At 41.2% G+C, this 26,270-nt stretch overlaps 1 protein-coding gene across 2 annotated transcripts in view; it reads left to right on the top strand.

Annotated features, from left to right (window-relative positions):
* Positions 1-5,130: 5,130 nt before the first annotated feature.
* The window catches only part of SLC9A6 (solute carrier family 9 member A6), a 60,845-nt gene continuing 39,705 nt past the window's right edge, over positions 5,131-26,270 (top strand). For both annotated transcript variants that reach the window (XM_062183249.1, XM_062183250.1), the window contains exons 1-6: positions 5,131-5,455; positions 15,826-16,025; positions 18,127-18,204; positions 18,797-18,873; positions 19,426-19,538; positions 22,850-22,955. In XM_062183249.1, coding sequence (XP_062039233.1) covers positions 5,131-5,455; positions 15,826-16,025; positions 18,127-18,204; positions 18,797-18,873; positions 19,426-19,538; positions 22,850-22,955 — 899 coding nt within the window. The remainder of the gene's footprint in view (positions 5,456-15,825; positions 16,026-18,126; positions 18,205-18,796; positions 18,874-19,425; positions 19,539-22,849; positions 22,956-26,270) is intronic.

The following is a 26,270-nucleotide window of genomic DNA, read 5'->3' as shown; positions in this document are numbered from 1 at the left end:
TGAAAGTGGAATTAAAAGATTAGCTTATTTAGATGCAAAAATATTTTTAAAGATTTATTTATTTATTTATTTGAAAGTAAGAGTTACAGAGAGGCGGAGGCAGAGAGAGAGAAGAGAGAGATCTTCCATCTGCTGGTTCATGCCCCAAATAGCTGAAATGGCTGGGGCTGGGCCGATCTGAAGCCAGGAGGCAGGAGCTTCTTCCGGGACTCTTACATGGGTGCAGGGGTCCAAGTGTTACTGATTTGTTTATTAATATATTAATATTAATAAGCCATGTGGGCTCTTGCCACACATTCAGAGAAGAATTCTGAATACTGGCACAAGTAAACCAGGCAGCATGTTAAGTTTTAAGCTTTTTATTCAGTGAGAAAAATGCATAGGGGAGTGAGGACTCTATCTAAAAGAGAAAGGGAAATCTGGATTCCTACGGAGCAGAGAGCAGGCTAAAAGCCAGCCCTTTGGAGGAACATGCAGGCCAGGAAGCCTGGAGCTGGTGGCCCAAAGACCACATGCCCTGAAGGCGTGGGGGCAGCAAGGGATCAAGAGCAGGGAAGGAAAAAGAAGGGCAAAGTGAAAAAAAAGGAAAAAGGGCCAGGCCCATCGTGTTTCAGGCCTTTACTCCACTTCCAAACGGGAGTGGTTAATTAGTCTGATCCACAGGTGGGTGCACAAGTGGGGTCAAGTAGGGGTATGAGGGCCAGCGCCGTGGCTCACTAGGCTAATCCTCCGCCTTGCGGCGCCGGCACACCGGGTTCTAGTCCCTGTCGGGGTGCCGGTTCTGTCCCGGCTGCCCCTCTTCCAGGCCAGCTCTCTGCTGTGGCCCGGGAGTGCAGTGGAGGATGGCCCAAGTCCTTGGGCCCTGCACCCCATGGGAGACCAGGAGAAGCACCTGGCTCCTGCCATCGGATCAGTGCGGTGCTCCGGCCGCAGCGGCCATTGGAGGGTGAACCAACGGCAAAGGAAGACCTTTCTCTCTCTCTCTCTCTCTCACTGTCCACTCTGCCTGTCAAAAAATAAATAAATAAATAAATAAAATTTAAAAAAAAGTAGGGGTATGAGATCAAACAGGGGCGTTGGTGAAAGCGTGGTCTTCCAGCTCACGAACCTAATCAATTTTATCCTATATGCTTGCCTACATCACAAGGACGTGGGCTATCTTCTACTGCTTTCCCAGGCCATAGGAGAGAGCTGGATTGGAAGTGGAGCAGCCGGGACTCGAATCAGCACCCATATGGGATGCCCACACTGCAAATGGCAGCTTTACATGCTACACCGTAGTGCCGGCCCCACAAAAGTATTTTTAAATCCCTGCATATGAGAAATCTTCAGAAAGCTCATGGAAAATATATATTGTGAAAAAAAGCCATGTGTGAATTTCAATTTTTGCACCCCAATAAGCTTATCCTTTAATTCCATTTTCCATAAACTTTTCGAAGTTCCTGTGTATGTTACACTGAGTACCTCTTTTGGTTAGGCCTTGTGCTAGGTGCTGTCAGTACAGAAATAAGTGACACCTAGTCCTTGCCCTCAAGGTTCTCATGACCTGTAGAATAACAAACTTAAAAATCTAACACCCTCCCTGGAGGGGGGGATAGAGACCTGCTCGGGGGTGGGGGGTGGGGGTGGGGCTCATGGAGCCCTGTTGGTTCCTAACTTAACCTGAGGGTATCCTGGAAAGTTTTGTGAGGCACACCCTGGAAGGCAGCAGGAAGCTAGAGGGGTGTTGTGTTTAAGTAGATTGCAAGGTAGGGTTTTCCTAGTGAAAAAGCTTCAAGTAGGATTTCCCCAGAATGCCTTGTGATTTTCCTAATGAAAAAGCTGCAGGGTAGGATTTTCCTGGTGAAAAAGGAGGCAAAACTGGAATTTGCTGGTGAGTTCTGGATATTAGCATTGCATTTGCTCGGGATGATCTGATTGCAGGGCTGGGAGGGAGGGGGGTAGTCTGGGAACCAGATGCATAAGTACTCTGTGAATGTGTGGGCCTCACTAGGAAATCAGTAAATGACAACAGCAAGGAGAGGAGAGGAGAAGGTGTTAGGTCCTTAATGAAGGGGGGAGAAGTAATGGGTTAGAACAATGGGGAGGGGCCAGTGCTATGGCTTAGCGGGTAAAGCCTCTGCCTGCAGTGCCAGCATCCCCTATGGGCGCTGGTTGGAGTCCCGGCTACTCCACTTCTGATCCAGCTCTCTGCTATGGCCTGTGAAAGCAGTAGAAGATGGCCCAAGTCCCTGGGCCCTGCACCCATGTGAGAGACCCGGAAGGAGCCCCTGGCTGCTGGCTTTGGATCAGCACAGTTCTGGCTGTTGCGGCCATCTGGAGGGTGAACCAGCAGATGGAAGACCTCTCTCTCAATCTCTCTCTCTGCCTCTGCTTTTCAAATAAAGAAATCTTTTTAAAAATAGGGAGTGAGCAAAGTGCCAACTCCTTCAGGCCATATGATACTGGGTGTGAATTGCATGTCTGTGTGTGTGTGGGGGGGTGAGGTTGAGATGAAATGAACAGCCTCCACATGAAACGGCTTCAGAGCACGTGAATCTTGGGAGACATTCAGGTTCCAGTAAAAGAAGGAGGTGGAGGGGCCATCAATTCCAGCAGCTGAGACTTGGGTAGTTTGCTTAAAAAAGAGGGCATTCCAGGGGGCACGTGCTCAAGAAAGGCATCGGTGAGAGGAGAAACAGGGAGGTGGGAGTCAGAAGTGTCCACAGAGAAGTACATTCTGGAAGGAGCCCAAAGCTTGCAGGATTGGCTGCCTGGTAGAGTGATTGCCATCTCAAGATTCTTCCTGGAACTTTGATATAAAGAGATGGTTACCAGCGTAGACTAAGTTGCTGGGGCCACATCCTTGGCTTAAAGGTGCTCCCTTAACTGTGGTCAGAGAAGCAATCTAACAGTTTTGTTTCAAGTTCCATACACTGTGGGAGTGGAAAGTAGTTCTGTGTTGCTGAAAACCAGCCTTGGAATGAGTGATTACACTACAAGAAAGGATTAAGCTCATTAGGTAGCTCTTTTGGGGTGACCCCAATATTCAGGGGAGGAGGGGACAGCAGGAAGCCTGCAAAGGATGCTTACCTGGGTTTCTTGCCTTTAGAACGCCTACCCCTGTGTGAACAGGAAAAGTGTGGTTAGGCTAGGGTCAGGGTGTAGAGGGCAGGCATCCATGGATATTCCTGGAAAGACATGGATCCAGGTAGTAATAGGAGAGAATGAACACACAGTGACAATCTGTGGTCTAGGGCAGTTACTCACATGACAGGGACAGGACTGGGAGTTAAACTCCATTTTAGAACTTTTTTTTTTTAAATCCTACCACTGTTACAGAGTCTAAAGAGCTGGTTAGTTGGGGAGGGGTATGAATCCATACTGCAGCAGCTTGAAGTGGCCTGGGCATTCTTGTTGTAAAAGGGAGCTTATATGACTATGAGATGAAAACATTTGAGAACCTTGAGTTCTAATCAGAATGACAGAAATGGGATTAGTAGTAGTACCTCTGATAGTACAAAGATTGAGAAAGTATATATATATATATATATATATAGAGAGAGAGAGAGAGAGAGAGAGAAAGTATATATATATATATATATATATATATAAAGGGTGAAAGAAATTATATATTTAAGATTTATTTATTTATTATTTGAAAGGCAGAATTACAGAGAGGCAGAAGCAGAGAGGGAGAGGTCTTCCATCCGCTGGTTCACTCCTCAAATGGCTGTAATGGGCAGAGCTGAGCTGCTCCGTAGTCAGGATCCAGGAGCTTCTTCTGGGTCTCCCACATGAGTGCAGGGGCCCAAGGACTTGGGCCATCTTCTACTGCTTTCCCAGGCCATAACAGAGAGCTGGATCAAAAGTGGAGCAGCCAGGACCCAAACTGGCACCCATATGGGATGCTGGCACTGCAGGGAGCAGCTTAACCCACTATGCCACAGCGCAAGCCCCAGAAAGTATATGTATATATAATATATATTATATATAGAGAAAGTATATATATATATATATATATATATATATATATATATATAAAGCGTGAAAGAGCTATTTCAAAACATTTTTAGTTTTGAAGGTGGTAGGTGTCTGGACAAGATACGATCAGTATCCAACAGGTAGAGACCTGCTGGGAGAGTGGCAGGCTAGGAGTTGACATTTGTAACTCATTCATGGAGAAATAATGTCTAGAGAAAGCAAAGAGAGCTCACGCATACAAGGAGTGATTTTTAAAAGCATGGAAAAAAGAGGAATCCACTGTTCTCAAAGACAAAGCTAGAGTAAGGAGGTGAGAACTGTGAAAATTCTCATTGAGAAACTGAGAGATTGAGAACAAGAAAATATTCCTTGAGAAAGAGAGGTGTTAAGTGTGAAGTCTCCACTGGGAACTTCTAGAGAGGAGTAGAAAGAATTTAGAGGGAAGTGAGAAACCCACCACACCACCAAAGACTGCTTCTTTGGGAGGAGGTTGGAGTGTTTCTGAACTTCGGTAAACCTGAGCACAAAGCGATCGAATTTTTTTTTTGCGAGGTTAATGAATTTATCTGTATAGGTTCCTAGCTTGAGAGATGATTTATATCAGCTTTTTGCATGTAAAGAAAACCGAATACACACACACACACACACTTTGAGTCAATTATTTTATGAGCTACTGTGTTGTTTTTTTCCAACGAGAACAGAACAAGCAGAATACGATTTAAACTCCAGAGATGGAGATTGAAGCCATTCCCAAGGGGACAACTTCTTAACCTGTTAAGTGACACTGGGGGACAATATTCAGATGGGTTATAAAAGATCTATTCCCCAGAGAGCTCCAAGACTACGGTCAAAGTAGAACTCAGCCTGCCTCTGCTTGGTTACACTCAACCAATGTTTCCTTGGCTGAAAGGAGTGGGCTACAATTTGACAGCCTTCCAATTGCCGGCAGCGCCGAGCGTGCTTGTCCGCAGGCAGAAGGGCAAAGGAATTGGGAACAGGGAGTTGGGGTGCCGCGGCGCCTTTAAGGGCGGCGGCCGCGGCAGCGGCGGTGGCGGCGCGCGCTCCGACGGCTTCCCTCGGGCCCCGCCCCTTTCCCGTGAGCCCTCGGGGAGTGGTCCGACCGCGGGCGGTTGCCGGTGAGGAGTGGGGCGGGGGGCGGGGGGAGAGATGGCTGGACGCGGCTGGCGGCGGGCGCCCCTCCGTCGCGGCGTCGGCGGCGGTCTCAGGACTCGCCGGCTCATGCGGCCCCTGTGGTTGCTCCTCGCAGTGGGCGTCTTTGGCTGGGCCGGGGCTTCGGACGGCTCTGGCCGAGCGGCGAGAGCCATGGACGAGGAGATAGTGTCCGAGAAACAAGCTGAAGAGAGCCACCGGCAGGACAGCGCCAACCTACTCATCTTCATCCTGCTGCTCACCCTCACCATTCTCACAATCTGGCTCTTCAAGCACCGCCGGGCCCGCTTCCTGCACGAAACTGGCCTGGCTATGATTTATGGCAAGTGCCTTAACCCCTGTCCTTTCCCCCACCGTCCCCCCTACCCCCGCCCCCCGCCTGCCTCTCTTGTCTCCTCTCCTGGCCCTGCTCGGCCTGTGTTCACCTTCCCTTGTAATTCCTTCCATTTTCTGCCTAGACATCCCGCCCTCCCATCCGTTTCTCTACCTCACTCCCTTTTTTCTGCTACGCCCCCCATTTCTCTGCCTCACCCCCTTTCCTCTTAAGCCTCATTCACCATTTTCTCTGCCTGTCCACACCTTTTTCTCCTCCGACCCCACCCCCTTTCTCCTTAGCACCCTCCCCCCCTTTTCTCTGGCTATGGAGCTCGGGATAAGGGCTGAGGATGGGAAGGGAGTGGGTGCGGTGTCTCTGGTTGGGCTGGGGGCTGGGGGAGGGGAAGGCATCGTTGGCATCTATTTCTCCCGGGTGGCAGTTTGTGGAAGGTTCAGTGAAGCTGCGGCGGTGTCTCTGCTGCCCAGGATCTGGCCTGGCCTTCTGTTGGAGCCAGAGTCGACCTTTCCTCATCACTTAGCTCTTGCTACGCCCTGTCCTTTCGAGGTTACAAACGAAAGCCTTTCCGTTGTAGAGCCCAAGTGACAATCTGAGCGTGAAATAGGCTCTAGAAGGCTTAAGGGCTTTATTTATTTGTTTTTAATGATGTCCTGGTTTCTCGTACTATGCCTGTAATATCTGTCACGGGGAGTATGGTTGACCCTTCCAATTCAGCCGTACAGAAGTGAGGGTGGGGAAGAGTTAAGGTTCTTCCAGCAGAGTGGTGTACTACATGATGATCAGGACAGGTCAGCCAAGCAGCAATTACAAACACTACATACATGCAGTGTGGCTGACTTGTTGTTGACATGAGGTTATTGACCAATTGCCAAATAAATGGCTTTGGTTCTTATGTCTCAGTGTGCCTTCTTTTTGAGGTCACATATTTATTTTTGTTTTTTTGGCAACAAGGGGAGATGAGAAGAGGAAATCAAACCATGGGCTTGGAGGCATTTTGAGTGCTGCTAGGCGTCAAGGGAAAAAGAAGCTATATACTGCTGACCATTTGAATCTGCTGTGAGGCTACAGCTGAAGAGATGACAGCAGACAATCCTGTCTGTGCAGTCCCAGGTGTTAAGATTATCTTCATTCAGAACAGTCTTAAACTGATGAGTGTGTTGAGATTTGGCCCTCAGATCTACAGATAGGTAGAGGAAGCTTGGCACAAAAGACATTGCTCCATGCAACACCCTCCCCTCCAACACCTTTCCAGTAAATCCAGACTTCTAGAATATGCATCCCAAAGATAACACAGAAAGGTAGTTGTGTGCCTCAGGAAAATGCACATACTTGGCCTTATTTCTTTGATTTCATTACTTTAATAGAATTCTAAGCCTGTATGTGAAATATTTGCTCACTGGGATTCTTCGTTTTTAAATATGTTAGGTGGTTTTTGTATTTCAGTTATTTTGCATTTCATTTGCAGGGCTCCTAATGGCAAACAGATAAGCATTTCTCTATATAACAGTATGTGATTTATTTGCTATCCTTAACAGTTAGCCTGATGCACCAAAACTATAAAGAGGTATAAGACCCTTGCCTTCAAGGAACTTGAAGAAATTGTGTGTGTGTGTGCATACACATACAGAAAATAATGGCTTCTTATATTTAGTTAAGTGCCAAGTGAGTATTTCAGTGTTAAACAAGGAACTGATCACTGATACCTCTTTCCAAATAGAGATATGACGTGGTAGTTAAAGGTACAAAGCTTTAGACCACAAGTTGGTAATTTTTTTCTGTAAACAGCTAGATAGTAAAGATTGTTGACTCTTCAGGTCACATAGATCTCTGTGTCTCTGTTGCATTTTCTTTTAACCTTTAGCATCATGAAATCCATTCTTAGCTCTTGGGCCATACAAAAACAGACCAAGGGGTATAGTTTGCAGAACCTTGCTTTAAATCAGGCTTGAATTCCTGTCCCACTGTGATTTTAAGTAATGTCCTTCCCCCTTTTAACCTCATCAGTATTCGTATATTGGGGATAATGATAGTAGGATTATGGTGAGAAAGCAATGTTTTTAGCCTAGTGCTTAATTCCAAAGTTCAATAAATGCTAGCTGTGCTATTAATATTATTGCTATTGCTTTGTCTCGAGTTAATCTCAAGACAGTTCTTTTAATTGTTCAGTTTTATAAATTAAAAGGCAAACGTGTTTTTAAAAACATTCATGTATTTGAAAGGCAGAGTGACAGAGATGGAGAGATAGACGTCTTGGTTCACTCGTTCATTCCCCTAAATGCCTGCAGCAGCCAGGGCTAGCCAGGCTGAAGCCAGGAACTCCATGCAGTCTCCCACATGGGTAGCTGGAAACCAAGCCCTTGGGCCATCATCCTCTGCCTCCCAGGTGCATTAGTAGGAAGCTGGATTGGAAGCACAGAGTAGCAGGGACTCTAACCAAACACTGATATGGGATGCTGTTGTCCCAAGCAGTTACTTAACTCCTTGCACAACACCTGCCCCAAGATAGTGTAATTTTTAAATATCAGATAGGTACTTTGAATTGCTCTGAAAATATTTGCTCTTGGGTAGCTGATACTATTAACCTCATCTAAGTCTTGGGCTAAAGTAGAAAAGTTGGCTTACTGATTGTATTTCTGGACGTTTCTAAGTTGATGAAAGTGATAGAGTGCCTTAGTATTAATATTTTCTGAAGGAAAAGCAAAGGTATCCAATATGGAATATATATAGTACAAGAGTGTTAATCTGAGAGTCAAATCTGGGGTTAAGTTGACATTCTTTAGCCTTCCCATTTTCTCTATCTGGGCAATGTGAGCTAAACAGCCCCTTAAGTAACTCCCAAATGCAGTTCTAGGAGACTAAATGGGATTGGGCCAAAGTATTTTAAATACTAAAGAAGTTGAAGCTTTCTAACCCTAATTACTCTCATTTACCTTTTCTAATGACTCTTGCACCATCATAGCTATTGTGTTACTACATTTCTTAGATTTATTTATTTATTTGAAATGCAGAGTTACAGAGAGAGAGGGAGAGACAGAGAGATCTTCCATCTGCTGGTTTACTCCCCAAATTACTGCAACAACCAGGGCTGGTAGAAGCCAGGAGTCAGAGACTTCTTCTGGGTCCCCCACGTGGGTGTAGGGGCCCAAGGACTTCGGCTATTTTCCGTTGCTTTCCCAAAGCACATCAGCAGGGAGCTGGATCATTAGTGGAGCAGCCAGGACACAAACTGGCACCCATAGGGGATGCCAGCATCACAAAAGGTGGCTTTACTTGCTGTGCCACAACGCCAGCCCCTACTATATTATTATCTTTATTTTTCAGCTTGGCTTCTAGGTGTAAAGGGAATGCCTCCACCTCCAGCATTCAGCCCACAGGTGATCTTATTCCTGTGGTGTAGGCTTAGCTACTTAAATCCGAGGAAAATGCTATTTAAAACAAGCCTTTGCTTTATCATTTTGAGAAACAAAGGTAGGGGAAAAAACAGTTTAAATTGCCAATGTGGTCAATTTCTAGATTGTAATGTGGACTAATTGCTCTGGTTGCAAACACACAATCTCAAGGCGCCCACGTATTTTGTTCCTTGGTCTACCTTTCTTAAGAAGCTTAAAAGTGAGTCACTGTTAGTAAAAATTGTCGAGGTAGTTAATTAAGCCTGAAAAGTGATCACTCACTGCAGTGTGATTACAGATAGTATAAAAGACGGAATATTTATTTTGCCTTACACTTAAGGCATTCAAGGTCCTAGGCTTAACTCATGTGATTCATCAATAAACATTTATTTTGTGTAAGATCTGATGGAAAATACAGGTGTGAGCCATAGTCCTTGCTCACAAAGCACATACAGTCTAGTGACTTAATATGTATTGAGCATTGTAATCTGTTAGACACGGTGTTAGGCACACAGCCAGTATCATTTCACTTAAACCTCTAAACAACCCTGGGAGACAGGGACTATTATCTTTCTCATTTTACATATGAGGAAATTGGGGCTCACAGAGATTAAGTGACCTGTCTAAAGTCACTTATAAGTATTGAGCCAGGATTCAAACACAGTCACTCTGGCTCAAAAGGCCTGTTTTTTTTTTTTTTTAGCCCCTTCAAGTACATTGCTTCCTGTTGAAGAGATAAAGCTTAACTGTAAAGACAAAGTGAATTAATATTATCATCACTGCATATGAGGAAGCTGAAGTTCAATGAGAGGTTAACTGCCCTAAGAGCACAAACTTGAACTTGATGTAGGCAGAATTCGTGTATTTGTCTAACAACTTGTGCTTTTTTTCCTCTGATACTGTGCTACACTCAACCTTGTAGTATCACATATATGAGGTAATAGTTATATCTTTGGGGGCAGGATTTAAAGGTGGCTTGGAAGGCTGTGAGATAATGGTGACCTAAGCCATGGTGGTTCTCCAGAGAACCGCTGGAGAAGCCTTTGGTGAGGTGACAGTAAGGAGGTGATTAGAAATTTGTAGAGGTTTAGGAATTGGAATACTTAAATTATAATTCTGGCTTTGTCACTTGATGAAAAATAGTGTGAGGCAAGTCCGTTATCCCCATTTTACAGATGACGCAGGGACTGTGACAAGGATAAATATGTCAAGAGGTTATAAGGATCAAATAATCTATACAAACCAATTAGGATGGGAATTGGCTATGGTCCTGGTGAAGGGGTTCCTTTGAAAAGGATGTTTCTCTTTCCTGAGAGGGAGGCTGAAGATAAAAGAGCTTGTATTGAGATAGGCTTGGAATGGACGTAGCCTGTGTCGATGGCTCTTAGCATCTCATAGAAGTAGGAAATGGGGCTGGGGGCCTGAGAAGGAGAATAAAGGTTGGAAGAGCCACTGTTGAGAATGTGCTAAGATACAAAGAGATGCATAACTGCATGTAAAACTACCAGAGGTCAGCAAAAGCCTTGAGTTTCTTGGCTATCTTAAGTTATGTTAGCTTTTTTTTTTTTTTAGCAGAGTTACAGAGAGAGAGATCTTCCATCTGCTAGTATACTCCCCAACGTTACTGCTTACTGCTTAGTGCTCCTGCAACTGCCAGAGCTGGGCCAGGCCAAAACCAGGAGCCAGGAGCTTCTTCCAGGTCTCCCACATGGGTGCAGGGGCCCAAGGACTAGGGCCATCTTCCACTGCTTTCCCAGACACATTAGCAGTGAACTGGATCGGAAGTGGAGCAGCCAGGACTCAAACCAGCAGCCGTATGGGATGCAGGCACCACAGGCAGCAGCTTTACTCGCTATGCCACAACACCTGCCCCTACATTAGCTTTTAACGCAAAATCTTATGGCACCCTTTTTCTTAGCAAGTAGTAAATATGTTTATACACACTCTTTTAATCTGTGGATTTTTTTTTTACCAGTTTTGGCCATGCTTGATTTGGCAGTGATTTCTTTTGACTGTCAGAGGTGTCAGGTGCTCTGGCTTGAAGAATGGGCTAGAATCCGTAAGAATACCAATTTCTCCTAACAGAGTCTTGCAATAGTGGGGCCTTGGGCGATTCTGAGTTTCATTCACTGGGAGGGTTTCCAGCACAAGTGGGTCAGGAATGTGTAGGAGGAGTAGGGCTTCTCTGTTTGAGTGAAAGATATCTCTTTGTGGTTGTGTTTCTTGTTGCCTGTTAGTGGTAATTTTAAATTTTATAATGTCAATATTTTTTGTGCCTCTGTCTAGAAGTTTCTGCCTTATCTTAACAAAGCACTTTTTTGTGTGTGCTTTCTCTGTACTGAGAATCACTTTAACTCCATGATTAGAATTTGACCTTTTTTTTAAACTTTTTTTTTAACTATCTTCTGAACAGCCGCTTTTTTCTTTCTTTTTGATTTATTTGTTTAATTGAAAGGCAGAGTTGGAGAGGGGGGAAGGGGGGTAAGGAGGAAGGGAGAGAGAGAGAGGTCTTCCATCCACTGGTTCACTCCCCAGATGGCCACAAAGGCTGGAGTTAGACCTCTCTGAAGCCAGGAGCCTGCAGCTTCTTCTGGGTCTTCCACATGGGTGTAGGGGCTCAAGGACTTGGGGCATCTTCCGCTGCTTTCCCAGACCATAGCAGAGAGCTGGATTGGAAGTGGAGCAGTCAGGACTCAAAATGGCGCCCATATGGGATGCTAGCACTGCAGGCGGTGGCATTGCCCTCTATGCCACAGCACCATCCCCAGAATTTGACCTTTTAAGTAACCCATATTAATTTGATCTGTCAACTTTTTTCGAACAAATTTAAATTTTTCACATGCTTATGGCCATAATAAAAGGATCTTGATTTTTTTTTTCCAGCCTCAGTAATTATCGCTCATGCTGTTCTGTCTACCAAAGGGTGTGTTTCAAAGCTGACCAAGTGCTGATCCTCCTCAGGGCACCTGGTGATATTTTAGCATACGGTTGAGTGTGCAGTAGAACCAGTGGATACGGTTCCTTGCACAGTTGTGCTTGGAGACATGAGAATTTATGGCCAGGCACTGTGGCACAGAGATGCCAGAATCCCATATGAGCTCTGGTTTGGATCCTGGTTGATCAGCTTCCTAGCCAGCTCCCTGCTAACATGCCTAGGGAAGCAGTGCAAGATGGCCCAAGTGTTTGGGACCCTGCCACCCATGTGGGATACCTGGATAGAGTTCCAGACTCTTGAATTTGGCCTGGCCCAGCCCTGGCTTTTGTGGCCATTTGGGGAGTGAGCCAATAGATTGAAGCTCTTTCTCTCACTGTCTCTCCCCCTCTCTCTGTAACTCTGACTTTCAAATAAATAATCCTTTGAAAAATAATTTATGCTGCTGATGTTAGTATCTGTTGTAGCTTATCTGTGATATTTACATGCAAATATAAGAGGACAGCTTCTACTGAGCTTCTTTAAAAAAAAAGATTATTTACTTGAAACAAATAAATAAACAAGGGTGAGAGAGAGATCAATCTTCTATCCACTGGCTAACTACCCAAATGACCACAACAACCAAGTCTGGGCCAGACCTGAAGCCAGGAGCTGGGGACTCCATCTGGGTCTCCCACATGAGTGGTGGGGCCCAAGTACTTGGGCCATCATCTGCTGGCTTCTTAGGTGTATTAGCAGTAGTAGCAGGAGCTGGATCAGAGGCAGAACAATGGAGACTTGAACTGGTTCTCAGATATGGGATGATTGTGTTGCAAGTGGTGGCTTAACCTACTGCACCACAGTGCTGGCCCCATACTAAGCCGTATATGTGACTATGAGTTAACTAGAAGAACCCCTCATCCCTCCCAACTCCCTCTTCCACTCCTGGCCAACTACTGCTCTTATACCCTGTGGTCTGGCTTCTATCCTTACTATTCCAGTAAAATTGCCATTATCAAGGTCACTCATCACCTCCTTGTTTCCAAACCTGATGGATACTTCTAATACATGCTTCACTTGATTTTGCTACAGTGTTTGATAGTTATCATCATTTGCTCTTCATCAAAAGCAAATTTTCCCTTTATTATTCCTGAATTCTTTGTCACCAACTGGCTTCTCTTTTCTTCCTACTCTAGCAGTTTTCCTTCTTATTCTCCATCAGTCCCTCCTCCTCTAGCAGCCACTTAATGTTGGCTATTAATGAATAAAATCCCAGGCCTGTATCTATAGTCGACTTTCCATTTTATTTGCTCCCCAGTGGATCTCATCTGCACCTGACTTGCACTGTCTTATTACTGTAAAGTATATATCTCCAAAAGTATATATCTCTTCCAGCTTCAGATGTCACATACTCCAACTGTGCATGCATCCCAGATACATTGAACTGAGCATGTCCAAAACTCAACTCAGCCTTTCCGCCTGTGAATCTGTTACTCTGCCTGTATCCCTTACTTCAATGAATGGTCCTGCTGTCCACCTAGGTGTTCAGGCCAACTTCTCCACTTGATTACCAAGTTGATTAAGACTCTGTCTTTGATCTCCCTACCCCGTATTCTATTCTGTGTCATTAAATATTTCTGAAATTTAGTATTTTCTAAAAGTCCTTTTCTGTATTCTCTTTATGTCACTATTGTTCTAGATTAAATCCTAAACTCTTATTTCTTGAACTCCTGTGCTGGCCATCTAGCTGGCCTCTTAGACCGTCTCTAGTCTAGACTACTTTTTCGAAAATGGAAATCTGATGTAAAGCTGCTGCTTAGAACGCTTCCCTTTTGCTTTTGAGATAAAGTTAAAACTCCCTTCCACAACATGTCAAGTGTTTTTATGAGTCAGCTCCTGCCTATCTTTCTAACATCAACTTTTGCACTTTAGAAGCCCACCATACTAAACTACTTTTGACTCCCTGGATGGGCTGTGTGCTCTCCTGCTTCGTTAACTGGATATGTGCTGCTATTCCCCTAACTGAAATAGAACCTTTCTTCTCTTTTGCTTACCTGTTCAGTTGACACCTCTGGAAAAATTCCCCTCAGGCCTCACTACCTCAGGCTTGGTTAGGTATTTCTTTGTTTTTCTAATGCCTTCTATGCAAATATGCTGTAATATGATTTTTTATGTGGTCTATTTTTGCTGACTGGATTGGAAACTCCTTGCAGGAGAGTCCTTGTTTTTGTCCTGAACCCTGGGGGCCTATTAGCATAGTTCTCTAGTCACATATTAAAAGAATGGCTGGCTAGTCAGAATGAAAGGCAATAGGAAGATAAAATGTTGCTAGTAATATGATGTGCATCTTAGAGTTAAGGAAAGTTCCAGAAATTTGGCTTCAATTTCCTGTTGAGATATATCTACATGAAGGCATATTATTTGCCCATAAAAATGAGATTCTGATATATACAACAACATGGATCAACCTTGGAAACATTGTACTAAGTGCAAGGAGTCAGACACAAAAGGCAGCATATTACGGGATTCCATTTATATACAATGTCCAGAATAGGAAAATCCATAGAGAAAGAAAGCAGACTGGTTGTTGCTGGGGGTACAGGACTGAGAGGTTGGAGAATGGACTATTAGGTTTGCAGCTTCTTTTTGTAGCAATTAAAATATCCTGAAATTAAGATAGTAATGATTGATATACAACTTTGGGAACATACTGAAGACCATGGTGTTGTACAATTTAAAAAAGGTGAAGTTTATGATATGTAGATTGTCTCAAGCTGTTATTAAAAAATTGTGGTTGATCAATACAGCTTTATTGTGCATTGAACATTGTGCATATTTGAATATCAATAGGATGATCCAGGTAAAATCCTAGGCATATAGTGATCTCATAGCCCCAGATTCAGGACTGCTATTCTGTGTTTTGATTTTGAAGCCGATATTTTAAAAGCAATATCTGGCCTTTCAGTAATGGAAGAACTCAGTCAATCTACAAATATTGACTTTCCAATTGTCAAGCGTGTGTTATTTGGCCAGCCATGTTGTTTGGGACTAAGCTTGGGCAGTGTATGTGTTTAAGTCTTGTGAATTGATGGATTTAGGTAGAAAAACACATTTCTAACATGGCTGAACTGTCAGGTTGAGATACCTTAGAGCAGGGGTGGTGGTGGGGAAACTTTTTTCTGCCAAAGGCCATTTGGATATTTATAACATCATTTGCAGGCTATATAATAACATTATCAACTTAAAAATTATCTTGCTGTAAATCATTGGATTTCAAGTGCCACCTGTGGATGCCATGGCAGGACTAGACCATATGATTTTGTGAGCCTTATATGGCATGAGCCAGATGCTCCCCATCCCTGCCTTAGAGCATATTCCTTGTATAGATAATTTGAAGATATTTGTTCTTTTTAAAAAAAGACTGATTTATTCATTCAAAAGACAGAGTTACAGAGAGAGATGGAGAGAGAGAGAGAGAGAGATTGATTGATTGATTGATTGATTTTCCATTTGCTGGTTTACTTCTCAAATGGCCACAATGGCTGGGGCTGGGCTGGGCCAAAGCAGAAAGCCAGGAGCTTCTTTGGGTCTTCCATGTGGGTTGCAGGACCCTAAATACTTGGGCTGTCTCCTGCTGCTTTCCCAGGTGCATTAGCTGGGAGCTGGATTAGAAGTGAAGCAGCTGGGACTTGAACTGGCACCCATATGGGATGCTGGCATCACAGGTAACAGCTTAACCCACTGTGCCACAATGTCAGCCCCAAAGGCATTTTGTTACTTCTCTTATCATTTGATTGATCTAGAGATGCAGTGGTCTGTGTCATTACCCTAAGGAATCTTTTTCATTCCTATTATACTTGAGTATATAAAGTGGGCTCTTGTATATGTGAATTTAGTAATACTTTAAACTGTAACTGTGTTTGGTTTAAAAATTTGTTCGAGGCCACAGGAGACTACCATCAGAGATGTTCTGTTATGAATCCAGAGGGGTGGTGGGGGACACAAAAGAAGTGATATCTGTTCCCAAGAAGAACTTATGTTGTTTTTTTAATTTCCAGGTCTTTTGGTGGGCCTTGTGCTTCGGTACGGCATTCATGTTCCAAGCGATGTAAATAATGTTACCCTGAGCTGTGAAGTGCAGTCAAGTCCAACTACCTTGTTGGTAAACGTTAGTGGAAAATTTTATGAGTATACACTGAAAGGAGAGATTAGCTCCCATGAACTTAATAATGTTCAAGATAATGAGATGCTTAGAAAGGTAAGTTTTATATATTAAAGGGAATCTTTGGATTTTTTTTCAAGTATGTTAACTGGCACCAAGTGATTTAAAAGAACAATAAATAAATGATATTTTAAATAATTAGTCTTTTTAAATGGAGTTAAACCTCAGTTAACAAATGTAATAATGTAAGGAAATGTGTATGTCTGGACATCTCATTTTCTCCTTTAGGATAATTGCTGTAACCCTTTTGGTTTCACTCTGTATCATTTACATTTGTAATAAATGGTGACCAGAATTGAGTTAAGCAGAATTTGTAAACATTTCTTTGAATGTGCAGATGGTCCTTATAGTGCTTTAGCACATTAAGTTTATTTGGTAATATCTGAAACATTCCATACATTTTTTATTTCTTTGAGTTCTTTCTTGCCTTAATTATATTCATTTTTAAGATTTATTTATTTATTTGAAAGCTAAAGTTACAGAGAGAGAGGTAGAGACAGAGAGAAAGATATCTTCCATCCACTTGTTGACTCTCCAAATGACTGCAATTGCCAGAACTGGGCCGATCCAAAGCCAGGAGCCAGGAGCTTCTTCCAGGTCTCCCATGTGGGTACAGGGGATCAAGCACTTGGATATCTTCTACTACTTTTCCAGGCACATTAGCAGGGAGCTGGATTAGAAGTGGAGCAACCCGGGACTCATAAAGTGGTGCCCATATGGGATACCAGCGCCATAGGCCGAGACTTAACCTGCTAAGCCACAGTGCTGGCCCCTATATTCATTTTTTTTAAAGTTTTATTTATTTGAAAGGCAGAGTTACAGAGAGGGAGAGGCAGAGGCAGAAAAAGAGAGAGCTTTCATTCATTGGTTCACTCCCTAAATGCCCACAGTGGCCAAGGCTGGGCCATGCTGAAGCCAGGAGCCAGGACCTTCATTCAGGTCTCCAAGGGCCCAAGTACCTGGGGCATCTTCTACTGATTTCCCAGGTACATTATCTAGGAGCTGGATTGGAAGTGGAGCAGCCGTGACTTGAACTAGTGCCCATATGGGATGCTGGCACTGCAGGCGGCCGCTTAACCCGCTATGCCACAATGCTGGCCCCAGAACTTGACTTTTATAGTTACTAAATTGTGTTGCTGACCATCTTTAATGCTTTTAAAATATCATATGACCTTAACGTTTACTTTGCAGCAAGAGCTCTCTCCACTTGTGGAAAATTCCAGTTTCTTAAAAATGCTAAATAACTACATGTTAGCATGTGTAATTGTGGCATCTTTGTGTTTATGTCAAATCCTACTGCAGCCTTATGAACAGAAGGGGGCATCTGCATTATTATAGCAAATAAGTCTTAAAATGAATTGGGCTTTCAGGATTAGAAATCTGAGTTTTATAGAATTTTTTTTTAACTCAGTATTATACAGGTTGAGTATCCTTTATCTGAAATGCTTGGGACCAGAAGCATTTTGGATTTTGGAATATTTATATAGACATTATAAGGTATCCTGGAACTCAAGTCTAAACATAAAATTCATGTATGTTTCATGTATACCTTATACACAAAGCCTGGTGCTCATTTTATATCATATTTTAAATAGTTTTATGCATGAAATAAAGTTTCCTGGGGTGGAATTTTCTACCTGTGCCATCATGTTGGCACTCAAAAAGTGTTGAATTTTGGAACATTTCAGATTTGGGAATTTCAAATTAGAGATGTTCAATCTGTATACACTTTAGAGATATCACTGATATAACAAATCTATTTCCTCTTGCCAATGATAATGCCATGCTTCTAAATTTTAGATTCACCAGTTTTGGCTCTCTTTTGTTTAAAGCAAAGATACGTTCATGGTTTCTCCTATTTTATAGATTTTTATTAAATATTTTAATGTACTTTCCACAGATATGACTTAATTGATTGTTCCAATACTATCTCTGTTGTGTGGTTGAAAAATATTTCATAATTTATTATTATTGAGATTATCAGAACAATAGTTATCCTATATGAAACATTGTTTCCATACTAATGTTCTTGCCTTTGACCAGTGTAACATTTTATCTTTTTTCTTTATTATAATTTGATAATGTAATATGAGACCTTCTAAGGGGATTCATCTAAAATAACTCTTTATTTTAACAGGTTACTTTTGATCCAGAAGTATTTTTCAACATACTACTTCCTCCTATCATATTTTATGCAGGTTATAGTCTCAAAAGGGTAAGTGCTTTTGTATTTCATTTCCTTTGAACTCATGGGGTTTTGTTTATTTATTTATTTGAAAGTAAGAGTTAGAGAGAGATGAATCTTGCATCCACTGGTTCACTCCCCAGATGGCTGCAATGGCTAGGAGTGGGCCATGCCGAAGCTGGAAGCTAGAAGCTTCTTCCATGTCTCCCACGTTGGGTGGCAGGGTCCCAAACACTTGTACCATCTTCCATTTATTTTCCCAGGCCATTAGCAGGAAGCTGGATTGGAAGTGGAGTAGCTGGGACTTGAATTGGCACCCATATGGAACGCTGGAGTTGCAGGTGACAGCTTTACCAGCTACACCAAAACACCAGCCCCAAACTCATGGGTTTTAAGGAATATTAAACATTTCAGAAAAAGGCCGTTGTTTCCAGATTCTCCTCGCTTACCCTCTCCTTATCATTTTTAGATGCTGAAATTTATGCCTGTGTAAGAATTCTCTTACTTGTTTCTTCTAGTGAACAATACATTTAGTATTAGCATGACACACTAAAATGGAAAACCTTTTACAAGAAATTTGTGAATATTCTAACATAGAGTAACTTTTTTTTGTTTTTGTCAGAGACATTTCTTTCGAAACCTTGGATCTATTCTAGCATATGCCTTTCTTGGAACAGCAATTTCTTGTTTTGTTATTGGGTAAGTATTTGAAGCTCAAAATACGTTTTAAACTTCAAAATGTAATTTTGAAATAATGCATTTTTGATTTATTAAATGTCATATTTCTGAATGTGTCTAAGGGTTTTTGCACTAAATTTTCCTTAAGGCCAGGGTGTTACCACATTTATTGTTTTTTAATTGCCTTTTTTGGTGATACCATATTTAAATGACATGAATTAAATTTGAGATTAGTCAAAAAGTATATACTACAGTAGAACTATCTTTTTATTCTTCTTGTAAAAATTATTTTTTATTTGAAAGGCAGAGAGAAAGAGACAGAAAGAGGGTGTTTCTGTCCATGGTTCACTCCCTACATGGCCACAGCATCCAGGGAGGGTATGACAAGAACCTAATTATTTGGGTTATCCCTATTGCCTCCCAGCCAGGAATCTAATTTAGGCACTCCTCTGTGGGACATGGGCATTTTAACTACTTGGCTAAGCACCCACCTTGCATCTTCTTAATTCTTATTCTAACTTCTTTAACCCAGTTAATTTTTTTTCTAAAGTCAAGAGTATATTTATTGAACAGGTCCATAATGTACGGCTGTGTGACACTGATGAAAGTGACTGGACAACTTGCAGGAGATTTTTACTTTACAGATTGCCTACTCTTTGGTGCAATCGTATCGGCAACTGATCCAGGTATGTTTTCCATGAATGGAGCTTTAGCACTTCAGATACAGTGTTTTCCAGTCAAAGCACATGTGGGTATTTATTTTGTTGGGGTGTACAATTCATGATTGGTACTATACTTTCCAATTGCAGAGGAAGAAACAAAATTCATGATTCTTTTTGACTTATGCACAGATTTTTGTATTTTTTAAAACTTTTTATTTACATTTGCCTATTACCAGCCCACAAATTGTTTATTCAAGGGCTATAAGATTTTCTTTTCAGAAATTCAGGTTGGTTTCTTTTCTTTTTAAAGATTTATTTATTTGAAAGGCAGAGTGTTAGAGAGAAAGAGACCTCATTTATTGGTTTACTTTCCATGTGATCGGAAGAGCCAGGGTTGAGCCAGGCTGAAGCCAGGAGCCAGGAACTGGATCCATCAGGGTCTCCCACATGCATGGCAAGGATGCAAGCACTTCTGCCTTCCCAAATGCATCAGCAGGGAGCTGGATGGGAAGCGGAGTAGTCAGGACTTGAACTGGCACTCTGGTATGGTTGCAACTTCCCAGGCATCAGTTTAATCCACTGCGCCAGAACACCCACCATGTAGACTGGTTTCTGTCCCTAGTGATTGGGTATAGGAGCAGATAAACTTGATTATAAATTAGTTTAAATGGGTAATAATTATATATGTCCTTCCAGATGTGTAAAAAAACAGTTCCCTAAAAATCTTCCATTTATATTCAGCTATCTGCATTTAACAGTAAGAAAACAAAGTTTTTGGCCGGCACTGCGGCTCAATAGGCTAATCCTCTGCCTAGCGGCGCCGGCACACCAGGTTCTAGCCCCTAGCCCCAGTCGGGGCACCGGATTCTGTCCCGGTTGCCCCTCTTCCAGGCCAGCTCTCTGCTATGGCCCCAGAGTGCAGTGGAGGATGGCCCAAGTGCTTGGGCCCTGCACCCCATGGGAGACCAGGAGAAGCACCTGGCTCCTGCCTTCAGATCAGCGCGGTGTGCCAGCCGCAGCACGCCAGCCGCGGTGGCCATTGGAGGGTGAACCAACGGCAAAGGAAGACCTTTCTCTCTGTCTCTCTCTCTCACTGTCCACTCTGCCTGTAAAAAAAAAATTAAAAGAAAACAAAGTTTTAAAATGATTGTTAGGCAACTGTGCTAACACGGGTATGATTTTGGATCATTTGTCACCTTTAATAAATACTGAGGAATTGTTTTTATAATATTGGCCTCAGGGTTATAAAATTGTTTTTATATTAACACAGCTTGTTCCCCTGTCCTTTTAGTGTCAGATCTTCTGGAAAGTTGTATTATAGAATGAATTTAATTGTACTGACTATAATTTTCCTAGTAGTTCTGATAAAGTTAACAACCACATTCAAATTAGAATGTGAGGAAAATGTAGGATGAAAATACTGAGATAGGAACATAGACTGAAGTTTCTGAACTAAGGATGGACATTTTCTTTTATTATACCTTGAGGCATTGGTAGAAGTTTGTTCTGTTTTACCTTTGACCTTGTAAGTTAATCATCTTCTTTAGTTATCATTCCAGCACAATTAAAGGAAGGATGATAAGGTTATCTCTGAATTCCTGTGTTAATGCTGATAACACAGGACATTATGAGGAAGGAGAAAAATGTGTTCTATACTCATAAGAGAGGATTTTTTTAGAGATTTATTTTATTTATTTGAAAGACAGTTATAGAGGTTAGAGGCAGAGAGAGAGAGAGAGAGAGAGAGAGAGAGAGAGAGAGAGAGAGAAGTCTTCCATCTGCTGGTTCACTCCCCAAATGAGCCGATCTGAAGTCAGGAGCTTCTTCCGTGTTTCCCATGTGGGTACAGGGGCCCAAGGACTTGGGCTGTCTTTCGGTGTTTTCCCAGGCATGTTAGCAGGGAGCTGGATTGGAAGTGGAATAGCCGGGACACGAACCAGCACCCAAATGGGATACCGACATTGCAGGCGGGGACTTTAACCTATTGCGCCACAGTGCCAACCCCATAAGAGAGGATTTTAAAGATTAGTCAGAGGACTGTTTTAGAGATATTTGTGTAGTTTGACATTTTTAAAGATAGAAATCAAAATGCTTCCTTAAAGATAACCAAGGTTGTCACCTTTTTGTTTGTACTGCTCCCTTTATCGGTATGCAGGTAGGAATTTTTTTTTTTTTTTTTTGCAAAGAGCCGGTTGTCTCCAGTTTCTGTGTCTACATGCTAGCAGCAACCTCTTCTACTTTTCAGAGCCTATGAGAAACTTAAGTTGGTTGACTTCCTATATTAATATATAGTATTGCCTGAATGACTAAAGCAAAAATATTTTGCATATATAAAGTTGAACAGTTATTTTTTTCTGAAGTTTGTAGGTACTTGTCCCAATTCCGTTATTTTGCAATTGTCATCTTGCTAGAAGGGTGAGTGATAGGTTCTCTTTTCAAAAGAGCAGCACTGCTTCACCCTTCCTCTCTCTTTCTCTTGGAAAGATTTGGTATCAGTATATTCCACTTGCAATGCCTTGCAGTAGAAATTATATCTTTAAAATGCAGGTTTCCTGTTTTTATAGCTGACATTGGAAAAGGCTCCCTATCTTTACTTATATTAATGTTTCATGACTACTTGGGTTTATTTATTGAGTGAGCTGTGACTCAGCAGTTACAGTTATAATGCAACTTTTCAATCTCATCTGATTTTCTAAGAATTCTCATGTAATTGCTTTCCTCAGAGAAAGATTTGTTGTTTTTGTTTTTTCCTTCAGAGGCTGTAATATCCTGATAGTTGGCTTCTTTTTAAGTCAAATATAGCAGCTATAATTCTGGTCATAAATTCCATCCCAACTAAAAACTAAACTTGTGTTTTCATTTCCTACTGTCTTTGCCAAACTGGTGTACTTTCAGTTTGCCAATCAAATAGAAGTGAGTTGTAAAGATGCAAGGCAAAAATAATGTTTGTAGCAAGAGATGCTTTTCATAATACTCTTCTTAATTAAAAATTAATGATTACCTGGTCTATAAGAAATTTTGAATTTATTCTTTATGGAAAGGAGATGCACAAATGGGAATATTAACATTTGCATGAAGAATGTAGGGCAATTCAGTCCTGCTAGGTTATTTTCAGCTGTTTTTAAGAGAGAGAAAGGAGATGTTCCATGTATACACTTAGGGAAAAGCAAAATATTGACATGAAATCACTGAATCTTTAATATGGTGTAAGAGAATGTTTTGGGGGATTGAATTCAAAGATGAAGAAATGCATTTGTAAATAACTCTTATAATTGTCTGGCGAGGGGGACATGTGTTATTTGTAATGTCTGAATATTTCTATTTGTACTTGCTAGTGACTGTTCTTGCCATATTCCATGAGCTTCAAGTAGATGTTGAACTCTATGCACTTCTGTTTGGTGAAAGTGTCCTCAATGATGCTGTTGCCATAGTGCTGTCCTCGTAAGTGTTTCTTTTCTTATTATTTTTTAAATGTTCAAAGTGTGTTTACTAGGAATGGGAAGGCTCTTATTGAATAAAGTGCATTATGAATGGAAACATTTGCATCAATGAGGCATTTTTTTGTCTCTTGAAGAAAGACGTACTTTATAGATAACTTGGAAAATGCAGGGAAGGAAAAGGAAGAGAAAATGTTATATATTACTCTTTTGTGCATGATGTTTTTACAAGATTATGATTGCACTGTCTATATAATTTTGTATTTTAATATTTTTGTGTATATTGTTTTAAACATTTTTATTATTATAAGGAGAACAGATTTCATGTATTTCGTAGGTACAATTCCAAGAAGACAACCACCCTTTTAATTTTTAATTTGATTTAATTTTTTGAGCAGATAATATATTCACATGTTCACAGTCAGTTTTACTTCTGTACCTCTCCACTTGTTCCCAGACCCTTAAGATAACCATTTCATTAGTTTCTTGTGTATCCTAATATTTTTTATTCAAATTTAAGCAGAAATATACATAACTATGCTTACTTGCCTCTCATTTCTTATTTTTAAAGTAGCCTACTATATATGCTCTCTCACATAAGTATATTCTGAGGATCTTTCATATTAAAAAAGAGTTTTATTTTTTGTGTGCAGCTACATAGAATTTTATTGTGAACTATACTATAGTTTATTTGCTCAGTCTCTCCTTGCTGCATATTTGAAGGATTTTCAACTCTATGCTGACCCAATTAATACTGCAGTGATTAATCTTGAACTTTTTTCATTTTGTACATGCGTAAGTATGAGGGTAGGATAAACTCCCAGAAGTGAGATTGGTGGGTTGAGGGATAAATATATTTGGAATGTTATTAAACATTGCTAAATTGCCTATAAAATAATAATACCACTTTGCACTTTACCCACTGAATTAAGGAAGTGTCTGTTTCCTTATAGCTTCACCAGAGAGTTTGTTAAGTTTTTATATTTTTGCCAACTTGATAATTGAGAAGTATCTCATTGTACCTTAATTTGTGTTTCTTTTATTTAAAATAATCATTTCAGAAAGATTTTTAATCTTTGGAAGTGTTGATGTATTTTTTATTGAAGACATTTATTGAATGAGTAGTGTCTTTTGTCTAATTATAGAAATTACTGTACAAGTTATTACAAGGTGTTTGCACTTGGAAGAACAGGTTTGAACCTCTGAGAAACTCAGTCCTGCCTACCCACTCTTACTAAGCAAATATTGCCCACTGTAGATAGTTGCCTTCCCTTCATATCAGAAATTTCTGTGAGAAGAGCCCTTCACATCGTCTCTTTATATTTTTCTCCTTAATTTTTTTAATATTTATTTTTTATTTATTTGAAAGGCAGAGTTAGAGAAAAAGAGAGAGAGAGATCTTCCATCCACCGTTTCACTTCCCAAATGGCTGCTAGAGCTGGACTAGGCCAAAGCTAGGGGCCTGGAGTTCTTCCAGGTCTTCCACATGGGTGCAGGGGCCCAAGCATTTGGGACATCTTCTGCTGCTTTCCCAGGTCCATTAACAAGGAGCAGGATTGGAAATGGAGCAGACGGTTCTCAAACCGGCTTGCAGGAGGTGACTTACCTGCTACACCACAATACTGGCCCCTCTCTCCTAAATTTCTACCTTGTTAATAACTAAAAGAGAATAGTAAGTCACTCTGCTTTGCATAGCCTGGTTGCCTCCATTGCCTGACTGCTAAGTGGGGAATTACTATTTCTGAGATGTTACACTAATCCTTTAAATGATATGTATGAAATATATAAAACAGATGCAGTCTTTTTGGGAATGCAACTTATATAAATGTCATACCCTCCCTGCCATATTTATTACTGGATTGTTTTGCAACTGTCTGCAGCTACTGTAAGTTTATTTTAAGAAATTAAACCTAAAGGCTGTAGCTCCTATTGATACTGAACATAAGCACTGAGTGATGGATGATATGTGCAAAATGAAAATTGTATATTATTTGAAGGGAGGAAGAAATGGATACTGTAGTTGTAAATTAAGTGTTATAAAAATGAAGCTATAAAGATGGTTAATCTTCTAGTACTTAGATACTTGTGAGGTTATCAGTGCTGCTGAATGAAAACAATATGGTATAGGAAGTTACTTTTAGCATCAGTTCTCCTGCTTAATCATCTTAAGGAAATGTTCCTTTCTCATTGTCCTGATGGATTAAGAGTCAGCCAATCTCTGCTCTGGTCCTGTCTTGAACTGATGTGCCCTGTGCCTTGGTTTTCGGTTTCTTATTTTCTGCAACTCTAGGATTGGTTGAATATTGTTGGAGGAAGCAAGAAAACCTTATTGAAAGATTTTGAGCTTGGAGCAGGAAGGGGGGGGGGATCCATTGTTGTGTGTGAATCATACATGTATCAAAGAGAAGCCCTTTCCATATAGCACTTAGCATAAAGGGTTGTGCTGGTCCTTCGGTTGCAGCCTTTTGCAAATGGTGTTCTTTGAGAGAATGAAGCGGAATGGAAAACCATTTGTGTGATTCTTTCTCAGTTCTCCTAAGGATGGCATGTAGCTAGTACCATTCTAGGTTGATGAGATAAGTTAACTCATTACATTCTCTGCTGGAACTCTCATGAAAGAGGACTCTGTCTAGATAGCGTCAGAGCAGGAACATTGTCAGTTGTGTATCTTAATGTGTTCTTGTCCAAGAGCTGAAGGGAAAACAGTTGTGTTGCTGACTCTGGGAGGTTACTGGCTGGAGTGCTTGGAAATGTGTTGATTATCATCTTTTATCTGCCTTTGATGTGGTTTAAAATACATAAGATGCAAATATTCCACTTTGTGGTGTATGGTCTTAGTTTGATGATAATCTGCCATGTATGAAGGGGCTTCAAAAATGGGATTAAAAGATAATAGGTTTCCTCCTCATATATTTTAAATAGCCTTTCATCAAAGGGGAGGGAGCCTCTTTCTGAAAGAGTTCTGTTTGCCAATTAACATGTTAAACAACCCTTCTTGAAATTTATATTTAAAGTTATTTTTGTTTTTTTAATTAATTATTTATATTTGAAAGGAAATGAGAGTGAGAGAGAGAGAGCGATCATATATCTAATGCTTCACTCTCCAAGTGCCTGCAACAGCCAGCAATGGGCTAAGCTGAAGCCAGGAGCCAGCAGCTTCATCTGGGTCTCCCACATGGCTCCTGAAACAAAATGAGAGAGACCAGACTTTTTCCATTAGGATATTTATATACATTTATATACAAATACATTAATAATTTTAAACATAGGCCTAGTACTATATCTAATTTTATGTAACTTGAATTTTTCACTTGCACAT

Source organism: Lepus europaeus, chromosome X, assembly GCF_033115175.1.
Source record: "Lepus europaeus isolate LE1 chromosome X, mLepTim1.pri, whole genome shotgun sequence".
Taxonomy (NCBI): domain Eukaryota; kingdom Metazoa; phylum Chordata; class Mammalia; order Lagomorpha; family Leporidae; genus Lepus; species Lepus europaeus.
Note: the sequence above shows the minus strand (reverse complement) of the source record. Positions and strands in the feature narration are given on the sequence as shown.